We start from the raw sequence: 15,959 nt of genomic DNA on the forward strand, positions 1-15,959 counted from the left end.
CGATAATAATAGTAATGATAGATATTGACCAACAATCCAATACAAAAAACAATTGAAAAAGTATAATTTGTACTAAACAAATATTATTTGTATAAGAAACACAACGTAACATTGTCTTATGAATATTTATGTTAGCATTTGTTAGAATATAATTTTTTTTAAATCATAATATATATATATATATATATATATATATATATACACACACACACACCCAAAACCTATTAAGATGGGCCGGTCATTTTAAAGCAAGTGGTTATGGTGGGCCGGCCCAATCCAAATCGTTAAATTTTCAAAATGGAAAATTTATATATCATATTAAAAAGATATTTATCATCTATAACATTAATATTTTTTTGACTTTGATCTTTTTATATATTTATAATACAATTTAATTCATATTACAAAGAAAATTATTCATTCACATATAGTACCAATTTTATTGATGGATAATACATTTATTACGTATTTTGATACACTTACAACGATGTATCAATTTCTTACGAAACAAACATAATATATTTAAAAAACACTTATAATACATATATATTTTATTTCATTTGGTTCCGGAATCTATTTTAAAAAAAGGGATGCATATATATTACATATATAATTCACTTTTAATACATATTGCAGATTTAACATAATGTTACTATATGTTACTATAAATAATAGTAATAAATCATGAATATCACTAAAATCGGTAATTATTGATCTATAATGATAGTTCTAATTACAATAACTAAAGTATATTAGTAATTAGAAGAAAATATATTTTAATTTTTTTTTGGAAATATACCATTCTAGGAAAACATAATTAAATTGCAATTAATTTGGGATCTGAAACGAATCTCTTGCAGAATAAAGCAATAGAGAACTTTGATTAGAAGGAAACACAACTGTATTTAATTGTTCTGTTCCATGTATTAGACATAATCAATTAATAATTAATAATAGCAGACTAAGGAATCGAAATTTCTTTTAATTTTATATTATATTTTACCCATTTAGTATATATATATATATATATATATATATATATATATATATATATATATATATTCATGTTTGGAATTTGATTAATTTGAATTGATATTGTATAGACTCAGTTGAAAAGGAAGTGTTCTCTAATAACAAATATTTTTCATACATTTAAATTCAAAATCTCTTATTAAAGGCAAAATAATCCTATCAATTTGGCGACAACTCTCATATTCCTTAATTTGAAAATCGAAATTATTAAATATTACGAAATTAAAATTTCTTTCAATTTAATATTCAATTTTCTTTGTTATAACCAGATATTCGTATTTAGAATCCGATTAATTTGGAAAGGTATCGTTGAAGCCCATTTGAAAAGAAAGTATTCTATAACAACATAATTTTTTCATAGCTTAAATTTAAAATCTCTAATTAAAATGAACGAGATTCTATCTTTTCCACTGCAACTCTATTAACCCTGACTTGAAAATTAAAATGAGTAATTTTTAAAATTTTTTACATTATGTTTGATATTCGTATTTGCAGCCTGATAATGTGAATTGGTATTGTGTAAGACTCATTATGAAGAAAAAAAATTCTCTAACAATATATTTTCTTTCATATGCTCTAACCCGATACCTCTGACTAAAGACAAATAAAATCTATTATTCTCACTTACAACTCATATTAATCAAAATTTGAAGATCAAAATATCAGACTAAGAAATAGAAATTTTTGTTGAACTTTATACTTCTTTTATGTGACATTTTTATTTTTTGGTCTGTTTCAAAGAGATTATCATATTACTAGACTTTGAATAATTTAACTTTAAAAATACCGGTTTACTCTTAGTAAGATAATTTTCACTATATAAATATTTTGATCCTTTCGGTTATAAAATTTTAATTTTTTTATTAAATAACGTATCAAATTAAACGATATCGTATAAAATGACACCAGATTTGAAACTAAGAGAGAACCGCTCTTTAACGGCTACTTCACTATAATAAAATCCAAATTGACACCGACCATAAACCTTTTTCCAGCCTAGCCTTCCTCATATTTTCACATTCTTCAAAAAATAAAAAAAGAACTTTACAAAATTAGTCCTTTATTTTTAAGGGTAATGCCCTTTTAACTCTTTACGAAATGAGAAAAGTAAATGATTATGATTTGAAAATGTGAAAAGTAAAAGATTAATCATATTTCTCAAACGTGAAAAGTAAATATTGGTCCATCCTATCGATTGATCAACATAATACTGAAATATACAATACAAAAGACTACATCAAACAATAAATAATAAATAACATAAATTATATTATACCTTAAAAACTTACACACCAAACTCTAAAAAATCAGTTTTAAAAAATAGTACTAAAACAACAAAAAATTGTATCTCTAAATATAACTTCTTGCTAATTTCTGTCAAATCTAACCGTAACAGAGTTCAATATATTAGTAACAAAGTTAAAACATTACTTCTCGTCTCAATTTATATGACTTACTTTTCTTTTTAGTCAATCTCACAAAAAATGACACATTTTTATATTAAGTAACAATTTAACTATATATTCTTACTGAATAATTTACTGTCGTACAAATATTCATTTTGAATCACAACTTTTAAAAGTTTTCATTTATTTCTTAAACTTCGCGTCGAATCAAACTATCTCGACGGGAGAAAGTAATACATAAAAGGACTAAAATTAAAGGGACTATTTTTAAACCAAACCTCAAACATAAAGGACCATTTTTGCTATCTACAAAAAACACTTTTTTTCCACCAATAAATTGCTCTACACAGTACCCAAAAAAAAAAAAACTACAAATAAATTTGCAGAACTTGAAACATTCTTCAAAAATTCAAAATTGAGAGTCACTTGAGTGAGATTTCATCTCAAGTTTCTCTCACATTTTGAACTTATATAAAAAATGCCCAAAAAAATTTCCCCTGTTTTTCAGAAAGTTACAAATCTACTAAACATGTCAATTTTCTTAGCAAAAATGAGAAAACCTCTGAAAAAAGTGAAGAAATTTAGTATTCTGAAGCATTATAGTTATGGGTATATTCAAGAATACCAGTTTTCTCCTTCGAATACATCATTGATTCATTTCTATAATAGAAAAAAATCATTCAGAAAACAGAGGAGTTACAGAGATATATGCTCTGTTTTCTTTATTTCGAGATGTTTGGGAATGGCGAAATGCGAAGGAGATGAGAAAAAGAGAAGGTACCCAGTGTTGGAGTTGGAGAGATTAGGTTCCATGGAAGAATTTGCAGATTTTCATGGCGATGATGGCGACGACAACGATGATGATGATTCGGTTGATGAGAGAGCTGAGAAGTTTATTGAAAGGTTTTATCAAGAAATTAAATTGCAAAGACAAGAATCATTTTTGGAGAAGTTTAATGCAATGGTTGAGAATTGATGAGAGCTCGACGCGGAATTAGAATTTTAAGTTTACGAACTTTAGGAAAAATGGTTATTAGATTTCTAAATGGATTTTTTAACAAAACATAAAGCTATTAAATTCTGTTGAACCTTTAGCTCGCTAGCTCACAATGAGCTTTTCGTTTTTAAAATTTTTTTTAATTATGTTTATCTTTTTTGATGGTTTTATAATTTTTTTTAAAAGAAATTTTATTTTTGGTGTTTTGGGTGTGGGTAGGATTGTGATGATATTATTTATATTTGATTTATTGTGCTCCACATTGGTTTTAATGGCTGTGGAGATATTGTTGTTTATTTATTTATATTTATATCTGTAATGTTTTTGTTGTTTAATAATTTTGTGAGCTTGTTGTATCAAAATATGTAAATTGAAATGGATTACTTTCTCATTTTATAGTTTGCATACAAATATTTGAAATAACCATAGAACATTATTGTAGAATAATGTAGAAAATGATTCGTTTGATTACTAGAACAAGAGTTATTTTGTATATTAATTAAAATTAGAATATGACTATTTATTTTTATTTGTCGTATTTTAATTTGACACATCTAATAGGAAAATAAATTATTGATATAGATATATTACCAAACTATTTCTATTAAATGATATTTAGTATCAAATCTTAAAAATAATTTGAAAGAAGTGTATTTAGTACTGAGAATAAAATTGAAAAAAATATAACTGTCTGATATATATCATGTTTATGATCTATTCCATGATCTTCCACACCTCTGTGATCTTTCATAGTTAATATCATGTTTATGATCTTTTGTATATTTGTATGCAACACTAAAAATAGAGACATAAAAGTTCATATTGTACACACTCGAAATATAAAAAACAGAGGCATAAAAATTCACAAAAAGTTGATTTTTTCTTTTTGTAAGAATCACCATTGAAATATTACAACTTCCCAATGCCAACCAAAAAAAGAAAATGTACATAGACTAAAATTACAACACCTTCTGAATTCTATAATCTTATATGGATTGACAGCTGAAGATCAGCCAAGTTCATGGTACATCACAAGAATCATGCATACAAACACCAAAAACACCATCTATATATATATATATATATATTCCAAACATCACTTCCCTAAAGACAAAATGAATCTGGGAAAAGCACAAACTAACAAATAGAACAAAGAATATATGAAGGGACTTGTTCCGGCAGCGCAATACCTGCCCCCTTGGCGTTTGATAGCAATGCAAGAACTCTTTAAGATTTGGGATCAAGTATAGAACTTAGATGATCGTCGACTTTTCAGTTCTTTTTATCTGATCCTTTAAGGTTAAGGTTGAACCATCTTTTCTTTGATGACTTGTCTTTGGAGTCTGAGCTTCCATCTTCCCCTGGACTATCGGTTTTATAATCTTCGCCAGGGACTTTACTGCTACTTCCATTACTGAAATGCCCGCTTCCACTGCCGCTTAGATTAGCAATTGACCTTGAAACTGTGAATGAAGAGTGTATACTGTCTCTTTGTTTCAGCATCTCATCGACCTTTACGAACAGCAGTATTTAATCAGTGCAAAGGAACAATCACGTAATAGAAGGAACAAAGCAAAGTAGCGCCTAAGCAATCAAGAGATGCATTAATGATGGCTCTAAATTCTAATTAACTATTCCCGAGTCACTAATTTTTTCATGAGAAATAAACTTGAAGGACTTCGAGGGAATTAACATCTCAATACGAGCACATTTATGAAAATGATATTTAGACCATGAGACTAGCAGCAGAAACATACAGACAGCTTCTCTTGGCTGTATCTGTTGGTTACTTCCTGGAAGTGTGCCAATGCCTGTTAACATCACATGGAAGAGTACAATGAGCACATCTGAAACAATCTATTACCGATGATAAATATTGTCCAGAAGCAAACCTTTCTATATTCGATTTCAAACTGCCGAAGCTCATTTCTCTTCCTCAAAATCTGAGCCTCGATTTCCTTGAGCTTAACAGTAGTATCCTCATATGACTTGGCACAAAGAGCCTCAATAATATAAGTAGCTGGCTTAAAGAAATTATCTCCTGCAAAATTCAGATCAAAATTCATCCTTGAGGATTTAGTATTGGACTATCAATCGGGAATTAGAAGGTTTTCTGCAGCAACAAAAAACAAGTATTCAGCAATATAAGTAGCTCCAACCATAAACAGCGAATATGTGAGTGCCAGCTTTTAGTTCTGAGACCTCACAAGGTTGAAGGCCATCCAGTTTCTTAAAGAAAGCAGCTTCAGGGTCCTTAGCCATTGCTAACTACAATATTTCAAATAATTTATTAATTCCGACAACACTGCATTAATGAACTTGACCAATTGGTTGATATTCACATACCGCATTTACAGTTGAATCCATTCTGTACACCTGAAAATGCAGGAAATACATTCCTGCTGACGTTACTTTACCTGTTTTTTCACTATCTTCCTGTATAGTGTATACAATGACAATTCATCAGGTTCATTAAGAAGATTTTGATCAAGTCAATTACCTGGTTAGAATAAACTAGACATGCATAACATGTCCCTTTAAAATACAATACACTTCTATTAAGAAAATTTTGATCAGTCAATCACCTGGTTAGAATAAACTAGACATGCACAACAGGTTCATTTAAAATACAATACACTTGCTCACAAATCAAAGTGTGTTCAGAACTAACAGTCAAAAAGAAATACTCGAAAGATAACTGTAACAAAAAGAAACACAGTTTGCAGGCAAATTTAATGTAGTACGAGCATGTTGAGCTTATATATCTGAAGATAGAGAATAAGAAGTCCAGTATCTGCTCTGTACAAGTGAGTTCACTCGAATATATAAGCCTCACAGCTGATGCAGATTGCAGACCATGAAGAGCTTCAAAATCAGAGAACATCAAGAATGACGTCTAGTTTTCCAAAGCAGTTGATTCATACTGTCAATTCAATACTTTAGTGAACTGAGATCTTACAAACATACAGCCTCATCTACTACACTGGCTCCTGACCATAACTTTCTACGCCCGCAAATAAGGATGACTCATGAGCCATATGGCTAGAAACTTAGATAATCAAATAAACTTTGTTCATGCTTCATTTATTTATTTTTTCCGTATATATTGGTCTGAGATGAATTTAAATTGAGAAATATGGTCAGAAAGAATTCGCATAGCAATATAGCAAACCCTACTTGTTTGATTGAGATTTAGGGGTCATTTGTTATTACTAAGATTCAAATATCTGAATCTGGATACACACTAAGATGTTGTCTGAATACGGATAGTGGATACACATCTAAATATTAAGATGTTATCTCCAAACTGAATACTGAATGACTATATATATATATAATTTATTAATTTAATTCTCAAAATATGCTAATTTGAACTACAGTTTATAGAACCTAAAATGTTAAAAGAATACAAATCTCTCCAAAATCTCTCATCTTCATGTTATCACCCAACCACTCCCCTTCCACCACTAATCCTAAATACCCTGCATCTCTTCCTCAAATCCACCCAACCAAACAACTTAAGTTCATCCTTCCTTTAAAGTGAAAAGCCCTCCTGTTCACTCCCTCCCAGCGTCCCTACTACCTAACCAACCTCACCATTTCTAGGACTCCTTTATGACAGAAAATGCCTAATCCCACTTAACCATGACAGAGTGGAGCTCCAACCCATTTCAGAAACACCCTGATGCTTTCTCCCATACTTTCTCAGTACACCTGATGACCCAACAACTTTTTCCCTCTTTGATTGGTTCTATAGTTTTGAATTCAACCACAACAAACAATTGAACATTTCCATTGGTGGCCAACTTCACCAGAAATAGCTTCCAGAGCAAGAATTGGCGTTGCCAGTTCCTCAGAAGATTCCGGCAAATGCAAGAGACATGAAGGTTTTTTTTTATTTCGTCAAGAAGTGAAGTTCTTCGCATATAGAAATATGGGCATGACTTTTGCTAAGACAAAAGTGAAATTTAAGATCTTCATGGTGTTAGAGTTGATTACAAATCTGATTCATGCAGACCTATTTAAATCCATTTAAGATATTTTAAAACACAAAACAAAAAACAACTTAATGGACTGAAATCTAAACCATTAAAATTCAAACCCCTAATAAGTACAAACAAATAGGGCGTAGTAGTAGTTGTTAGCTGTTAGGTTGGTCACAAAAAAAAAATTGCAAACCAAGACTAAGCTTTAATTTAAAACAAAAAAAAAAATCTCAAGACTAAGCTTTAAAATCCCAGGAAAAACTCATTAAATCCATAGAGATACATCAAGATAAGCGCTTAACAAAACAGGAGTTAAAGTTGCAATTCAAGAACATTACTTCATTAGAATTTTAGGAGAGTTATTTTCTAATTCATTCTTTTTTTTTCTTGAGAATTTGTAACATCTTTCCTCAACACATAGGTTACTAATCCAGCAACAATCCGAGAGAAAGTTGTGTCTGTACATGCTCGAAATGTCTCCCAAAATAGAATGGAATGAAGAGTACACATTTCTTAATTTGGTTTTATTTCCAAAATAAATGCTTTTATTAGAAGCTTCATGAATCAACAACTACCTGGCCACCTCAAATCACTAAGAACTCTACATCAATTAAAAATATCTTGAATTCATAATGGAACCAAAAACTGTAAAACGCAGTACCTGCAAAGCCAGGCCATAACCTCCATTTGCATCTTGTTCAAAATACAGTAGCTGAAATTATATAAAAATTTAGTTTTAACATTTCAAGTCATGGAAAGGTAGAAAACACAAAAAAACATGAGATATATCGGCACTGCTTACGAAGTATAAAAGTAGGACGAATAACTACCATAAAAATTCTATTGATCGTGAGTGTACCTTAAACTTGCTTTGAGCTGCTGAAGTAACTCTAACTACAAGCCCTGCCTCCGCTTGTTCATTGCTAATCGTTACACCGAAAAAATGGGCACTTTGCTTTTCAACCTGCAGCAAAACCAAGCTAAAACCTTAATACAGCTGATGTGGTTTATCCTGCTAATTGAAAGAGTAAATCAAATGCTACCTTTCCACTAAGAGACGTCCCGATTGGAAGAGGGCGGATTGTGACAGTTCCATTCAAAGCTTCTTCAAGAACATTAGCAGACACAGTCGTTTTGATGGGAACACCCAACTTGCTATAAGAGAGATAAGGAAATTCAAACACCATAATCTACTCGAAAAACAAAGTTTAGTATGATGATTACCTGAACAATGCTGCAAACATTGTGTTGACAGTTCCAAGATTAGACAAATCAATTTCCATATCGGTTCCTTCAGCATCAATAGCCTTAGAATTTTCAAGATCAAATGTCAGAGAAAGACTAATAGTACATGCTCGTGAGCAGTTATCTAGGAACTATAATCAGTTAAAAGCTGCCACAAGTATTAGTCAATTGGGAGTCTGTCTAATAAATAAACCATGCCCATCATACCTGATTACATTAGATACCGACAATTTGGATAAAGTTGAAAAACGCATAAAAAAGAAACTATCCATGTACCACTAGAGAGAGTATATGTATACGCGTCTCAGTGCGTGAGCAACCACCTTCTAAAATCCATGCATACATGAAGAAGTCATTGCAAAAAGAACACCAACACAAGAATCCAGCTACTGTAATATTTCATTATGGCAGATAACCCATGTCATCAAACTTATTAGCTTGAGTCCATCTTTGACCTTCTCAAATTCTTCCACTGAGTTTTCCGATAGCCCCCCAACCCATCCACACCAACAGACAGAACAAAAAGAAGATTTGTTCAGCTCCAAAAAGTCAAGACCAAACATTTGCTCCACTTCTTTTATATGAAAAAATATGATACAATAACTATACCTCAATCCCAAAGTTATTGGGGTTAACTAAACTAAGAGCTCTCTAATACTAAAAGTTCTCTAAATCTCAAACTTATCTCTATACTGGCATACAAATCTCTAACCAAACTAAAGTTTCTGACAAACGCCAGACTTAATGTGACAGACTAACAATGACTAAGCCTTAATTCAATTAGAGGATTTGTTTTTGACAAGATAAAAGATTAATTAGTTGTACTTTTTTCTTCAATTGTATTTTGTTCTTTAGCTACTTCTCATGGATCATGGGAGCGTATAGGTCATTTAAGATTCCTAATCCATACATGATACAACTCAAAGACTCCTAATCTAATTCCATAACATACAACTACGGCAGCTACATTTAAATCCCAATAGGACAATGCTATATAGAATCACGTTCAAACATATTTCCTATTGCAAGGTATGTAGTATAAACAAAAAAAATAGAATATGTGGTCCAAAATTCTAAAGTAGTTGCAATATACGTGAAATGCATGTAGGGAAGCAACTTAGTAATTTTGACTTCTCATTAAATGATTTTGATACAATGGACATTTAGTGTTTATGATATTTGATTTCTTGAATGGCCCACAAGGTTTTCTGTCAAACATAGAACAACAGATACCCATTTTTATTTTTGTTTGAGACAGTTAAAAAAATCCATAAATACAGTAGCTCAAAACATAATTAAAAGGCATTTACTTAAAGTCATTAATCTAGTAGTAACACATTGCATGAAAATTATGTAATTGACAATGTATGTGGACAAAGTACCTCAAAACCTGCCATATCATATTGCCTCCTTTTTTCAGGATCAGATAGAACACCATAGGAATATGCAACCTCTTTGAAGAGTTCTGAAGCTTCAGGATTGTTAGCATTCTTGTCGGGATGATACCTGCCAATAATTTAGATTGTGTATGGCTATTGATAAGATATTTTTCCTTATAAAGTAACTAATGTATAAGAGACAATCAAATCAAGAAATTTCCTTCACACCACCTCAACCTTCAAATTACTAGCTTCAATTCTTGAATAGCTAATAATGAGTTCCATAATAAAGCTAACCGTATCCTCAAAATGCTTGATATGTCTAACTAAATACATAGCAAAGCAATACGCCACATTTCAATTTATATACGCCACATATAAGAACATAATGCACAATTCTCTCAACAATAACTCAACTACGCAATCAACTACACCTCATAAGTAACCACACTTAAGTACATACATGAAACACTACGAGAGCAATAATATAACTTCAATCAATCAATCAACTAAGCCTCCCTCCAAAACTAATCTAAATCCCCTACGTACTCATTCCAATCCATTCAAGACCAATTCACAGCTCAATTTTGAGTCTGTAACATTCCATCACCAAATAATTTGTCCAAACAGATGAACCTCAATTAAACCAACCACATTAACCATAAAGCAAAACTCTTTCGAGTAACATGAGGATGACTTACTTGAGTGCGAGCTTTCTATAAGCACTTTTAATCTCTTGATCAGATGAATCCCTTGCTACAGACAATACCTCATATGGGTCTCTCCTTACAGCTGGAGCTGATGACCCCTCCATTTTCGAACCAGCCATAAGCACAATTTCTTCCTCCCCTAATTCTAGAACCTTCTCTTTTTTTTTTCCAAACTACTTGCTGTGTATCATCCAAATAGCTTTCTTGTCTGCAAATAGACAGGCAGAGGAAACTTATACAGACACAAAACAATAAAAAAAAAAACAGTCTTTTTGTGAAAAGTCACAAAACCCATCAAAGTTTGAGAACAAATTGAGGGGAATTATGCAGATTTTTCACGGAATTCAAAGAATTGGATCGACTTTTCATCTTCTTGGGATTACAGCTAACAAAAAATGGAAAAATTAGCTGGAAATTGGACCAAGAGATCTAACAAAAGGATTATGAATTGATTATTGATGTTGGAAAAGGGAGAAAATTAGGGTTTTGAGGAAATTTACAGGATGTCAAAAGGGACTCTGTGTGTGTGTGAGAGAGAGAAGGAGAGCGCTAAAGCTTAAAAGACACATTTTTTATTTGCTTCTAAATTCGAAAAGTCAATTAGCAAAAGGGTATTTTGGGAAAGAAATTGAATTTTATACAAATATATAAAGGTTAATTTTGAACAAATATATCACGAATGTGGTGTATTGGATAAGCTGCTCCAATGTATGAAAAAAATAGTCTCAAAACTAAAGATCTCCGAGCTTTTAAGAGAAGTTTTTTCCTTAAAAGCTTTAATAATAGCAAAAGCGGTGGGTACGGACTTCCCAAGAAGCTAGTTGAGGCCTCTTTTTCATCATTCATGTCTTTTGATGGACTCGTTCGGATAAGGAAAAACTTCAGAAAATGCTTTTAAATAAGATTCATCAAGTGCAAAGAGCAATGCCCCCTACTTTGTACCCATTTTGATTAGTCGTGCCATCACAATCAAGTGTCCATGACCTCCTCTCCTTGCGATGATCAAGCGATTTTCAGCTCTTCTTTTGTGATAGCTAATTCCTCGTCCAGGGAAGTAATCCTTAAACTCATTACCCCTTGATAGGTGCGAGGTGTTATGCTACCACCCTTCCTTTTTGGTTATAGATATGATATCGAATTCAGAATATGAAAAAATCTATGATAGAAAATGTTTCTCAAAATGAATATATAAAATAGCTAACTTGAGCTTATTTCCTATAGTTCGTGAATTATTTGTATCTAAAAAGGGGTTATGAAGAGAGTAGAATGTTACTTAAATATATATGAAATAAGCTAATTTTAGCTTATTTTCTGTAGTTTGTGAATTATTTCTACATAAAAGTGGGCTACAAGAGAGTAGAAAGTATGTAGATCTTATTTCTACTTTATAAGGTAGAAGAGAGATAGAGAGACGGTTTTCGATATGTTCTTGAATGAAAAAACACAAAAATTTAAAAACTCAAATTTTAATCTTTGAACGATGTGAAAGGATCAAATTTATCCTTTCATAGACAAGAGGCTATAGAGAACATGATTTAGGGTAAGACGTTTAGATAGTTGAGTGATGTTTGACTTATTCTTCTTTATTATTAGTTGTACTACTAGTTATAGCATTACTCTTGAATTTTGTTATCATTTATGAACGTTTAAACTTCTTCAGTAGTGAAATAGTGACGTGATCTTTCATGAAATTTATTACCATTCAGTCCACTTTTAATTATTATAGCTTCCTTTTTTAGAGTTAAATTATAAAAACTTTAATGAATATTGTACAGTGAATTTCTTCATCATATTGATATCCAAAAATTTGCAACTTATAATATTTTCGTATACTTTTTAAATATTTAAATTTTTTGTTAAAAATATATAATTAGTGTAAATTTAACTTAAAAAATTAATTAGATTAACTTTCGAAAAATGCAATCCGACAAATAAAAGTAGACGAAAGAAATAGTAAAACAGTCAAGGTGCACGTAAATCGGCCAAAAACCTCAATTATACCAAAGTTTCTCCCTCAAGTCGTCGAAGTTGAAAATTCTAAGTCAAGCAGCATCTTAGAAGGTGTAGAAAAAGAGCTAAATAGAGAAAATATGCACAAAATGACAGATTATCTAATAAATTTTGAATGTATCTGCTTCTTTCATTACATTATTAGTTTTGAATATTATTATTATTATTATAGTAAGAGATTTGAGTATGTTATCATTAAATTCTTTGTCAATTCTCTTGATCTTCTGTATGTTTGCTTCAGCTGTAGCGCGGAATCAAATTCAAAATAATAGTAGTTGTGTCGATGAATTCGAATGTGGAAATATTGACAATGTGAGATTTCCATTTTCTTTATCATCACAACCTGATTGTGGATTGTACACTATAGATTGTGATGTTATTCCAAATCCAACTATTCGTATCGGAGAAAATGTTTATAGTGTTCTGAGACAAGGCTACTCTGGTGGTTTTCGAGTTTTAGATCGTACACTTGACTACTTGTTGGCGAGAAATAATTGTGAAACTTTTGATAAAGGTATATCGTTTCCAAATTCTCCTTCTATCTCGTTTAGAATCAATGAACGAAATATTACCTTGTTCAGATGCAACAACAATTTAGAGATCAACATGAACATGAGTGATCATTATTTTCGCGAATATCTGAGTTATACTAAATGTAGTGGTTTTAATATATACTACAAGTATCCTAACAGAGGAAGGGAAGATTCATCTGATACATCAGAAGAAGATATTCCTGATAACTGTTCTCCGATTCGATTGCCAATTAGATGGAACACTTCACAGTTAAATGATCAGAATAGTGGTTTGTTTGATTTTTTAACTGCGAACTTTGTGATTCAGTGGAGTCTGTCCGGTGATTGTAGTAAATGTTACTATCAAGGAGGTCGATGTTTAACCGATAGCAGCAATAGATTTCATTGCTCCATAGGTAATATTTTTACCTAATCATATACAATGCTATGATATTTGTTCAATTCTATTTCGAAATAGTTGCTTCTAATTTTTGTACTCCAGCTTCGAGAGTGCACATCTACACACCTCAATTGGACACTCTAACTCGTCCCTAGTGTGTCTCGTGGATGGATACCTGATGCTGACATGGCATATAAATTTTGGAGACGAGTTGAGGTGTCTAGATGTGCATACTCAAAGTTGGAGTGCTTACTTGAGTATGTCTTTTTAGACCTTTAAGGTAGAGGGTTATAGATACTGGAGCGTTGTCTTATACTGTGCAGCATCTGATAGCACAAATTTTACACTTACTTCCTTGTGCAACACAAATATTTATATATCTAACATTTTTCGTGATTTCCTTTGGCTGCAGCAGAAAGAAAGTCGAAACGAACTCTAGTTGCAGGTAACTACCTATAGCTACAAATGTGTTACCGTTGCATAAAAACACGTACACACACAAATAAAGAGTATCATCTTCACGGGAACGTTATTATGCTGATAAATATTTGTTGAATGCCTTGAATCGGACCCGCTACAAACAGAAAGGACGGGGTCTCGCTGCCCGGTCAGCGAGTCGGGGGGTCCAGGGGGGCGACGCGCCCCCTGGCCTGGGGTCCGAGGGGGCGGAGACGCCCCGGCCCGACGGTATACAATGTTGTTGTATTGGGCCCTTAATTTTCTGTTGATTCTGTATGTTGGGCCCAAGCCTGTTAGGGCGTAGCTTAGCACTATATATAGACGCTATGGAAACCCTATTCTGTAATTCTGTTTTTGCCTCTCCATAATAAAACTGCTCCCTCTCTTCCGGTGGACGTAGCCAATTTATTGGTGAACCACGTAAATCTGTTGTCTTGTTTTTCGCGTTTATATTTTCTCGTATTATCTCAAATTCCGCACAACAATATTGTATCCTGCAAAACTAGTGCAACTTCAAAAATTGACAACTATCTTCCGATTTGTGTCTTGACAGCAGTTGTTACTTCTTCTATTGGAGGAATCGCAATGCTAGTTCTCCTATTCCTCTACTTAAGAAAAAAATGCTCCTTCATTTTCTGGAAGAGGAAAGGAGAGGATTATCGAAATGTAAAAGCCTTTTTGAAGAGCCGTGGATCACTCGCGCTAAGGAAGTACAGTTATTCTGAAGTTAAAAAGATGACCGAGTATTTCAAAAACAAACTTGGTCAAGGAGGCTATGGTTCTGTGTATAAAGGAAAGTTGCATACCGGGAGTCTCGTGGCAGTCAAGGTCTTGAAAGAATCGAAGGGCGGGGGAGAAGAGTTTATCAATGAGGTAGCAAGTATCAGTAGGACTTCTCATATTAATATTGTATCACTTGTGGGATTTTGTTTTGAAGGTCAACACAGAGCTCTCATCTATGATTTCATGCCTAATGGATCCCTTGAGAAGTTCATTTACGATGCAAAATGTGGTACGAATCATCAACTAGGATGGCATACATTGTACAATATTTCACTTGGCATTGCTAGAGGATTGGAGTATTTGCATCGCGGTTGCAATACTAGAATCCTGCATTTCGATATAAAGCCTCATAACATTCTTCTTGATGAAGACTTTTGTCCAAAAATATCCGATTTTGGCCTTGCAAAACTATGTAACAATAAGGAAAGCGTTGTGTCTTTATTGGGCGCGAGAGGGACTATTGGCTATATTGCACCAGAAATTGTGTGTAAAAACATTGGAGGAGTTTCTCACAAGTCAGATGTGTACAGCTATGGTGTGATGGTCCTCGAGATGGTTGGAGGAAGGAAAAATGTTGACGAAGTTATTGATTGTACTAGTGAAATATACTTCCCACACTGGATTTACAAACAGATTGAACAGAAGAAAGAGCTTGGATTAACTGGTATTGTGGAGGAAGAGGATAAGAAACTTGCAGAAAAGATGATACTGGTGAGCCTGTGGTGCATCCAAACCGATCCGTCCAGCAGGCCTTCTATCAGTATGGTCATAGAGATGTTACAAGGTGAACTCGAATCTCTGCAAATGCCTCCGAAGCCTTTCTTGTATTCTTCTTCAGTGTCAGACAGTGACATGCCTACTACCACCTACATGATATCAAGACTCGAAAGATCAAGTTTGATGATCTAGACTTATCAAATTATGCATGTATTATTTTGAATTAATTAAGATATCATATAAACTACATTTGGCAAATTAGTTCATTGTTACTAAAATTATAAATCACTCTAAAGTGAATAGCACTTTGATATATGCGTTTT

The 15,959-nt window shown here is 32.4% G+C and overlaps 3 protein-coding genes across 6 annotated transcripts; 2 read left to right on the forward strand and 1 right to left on the reverse strand.

Annotated features, from left to right (window-relative positions):
- Nucleotides 1-2,795: 2,795 nt before the first annotated feature.
- LOC101243697 (uncharacterized) lies at nucleotides 2,796-3,532 on the forward strand. Its single transcript, XM_004236984.5, has one exon. It carries the CDS (start codon nucleotides 2,917-2,919, stop codon nucleotides 3,412-3,414), a length of 498 nt encoding a protein of 165 aa, XP_004237032.1. The 5' UTR covers nucleotides 2,796-2,916; the 3' UTR covers nucleotides 3,415-3,532.
- A 764-nt stretch (nucleotides 3,533-4,296) lies between these two features.
- Nucleotides 4,297-11,498, reverse strand: LOC101251373 (chaperone protein dnaJ 15). Its single transcript, XM_004236924.4, has 11 exons — nucleotides 10,747-11,498; nucleotides 10,049-10,172; nucleotides 8,646-8,728; nucleotides 8,465-8,576; nucleotides 8,281-8,385; nucleotides 8,083-8,133; nucleotides 5,782-5,871; nucleotides 5,595-5,703; nucleotides 5,328-5,476; nucleotides 5,193-5,246; nucleotides 4,297-4,947 (listed from the first exon to the last, which is right to left on the reverse strand). The coding sequence occupies exons 1-11, from the start codon at nucleotides 10,872-10,874 to the stop codon at nucleotides 4,708-4,710; spliced, it is 1,245 nt and encodes a 414-aa protein (XP_004236972.1). The 5' UTR covers nucleotides 10,875-11,498; the 3' UTR covers nucleotides 4,297-4,707.
- LOC101261220 (rust resistance kinase Lr10) lies at nucleotides 11,431-15,897 on the forward strand. Of its 4 annotated transcripts, none has more exons than XM_069296901.1 (3): nucleotides 11,431-13,693; nucleotides 14,090-14,122; nucleotides 14,690-15,897. In XM_069296901.1, the coding sequence occupies exons 1-3, from the start codon at nucleotides 12,952-12,954 to the stop codon at nucleotides 15,826-15,828; spliced, it is 1,914 nt and encodes a 637-aa protein (XP_069153002.1). In that variant the 5' UTR covers nucleotides 11,431-12,951; the 3' UTR covers nucleotides 15,829-15,897. The 4 variants fall into 4 exon arrangements, with proteins under 4 accessions (XP_069153002.1, XP_069153003.1, XP_069153004.1 ...); XM_069296902.1 differs by having other exon boundaries at nucleotides 12,850-13,693; nucleotides 14,093-14,122; XM_069296903.1 differs by having other exon boundaries at nucleotides 12,855-13,693; nucleotides 14,093-14,122; nucleotides 14,693-15,897.
- The last annotated feature ends 62 nt before the right edge of the window (nucleotides 15,898-15,959 follow it).

The sequence above is a fragment of the Solanum lycopersicum genome, chromosome 4 (assembly GCF_036512215.1).
Source record: "Solanum lycopersicum chromosome 4, SLM_r2.1".
In the NCBI taxonomy this organism is placed as follows: domain Eukaryota; kingdom Viridiplantae; phylum Streptophyta; class Magnoliopsida; order Solanales; family Solanaceae; genus Solanum; species Solanum lycopersicum.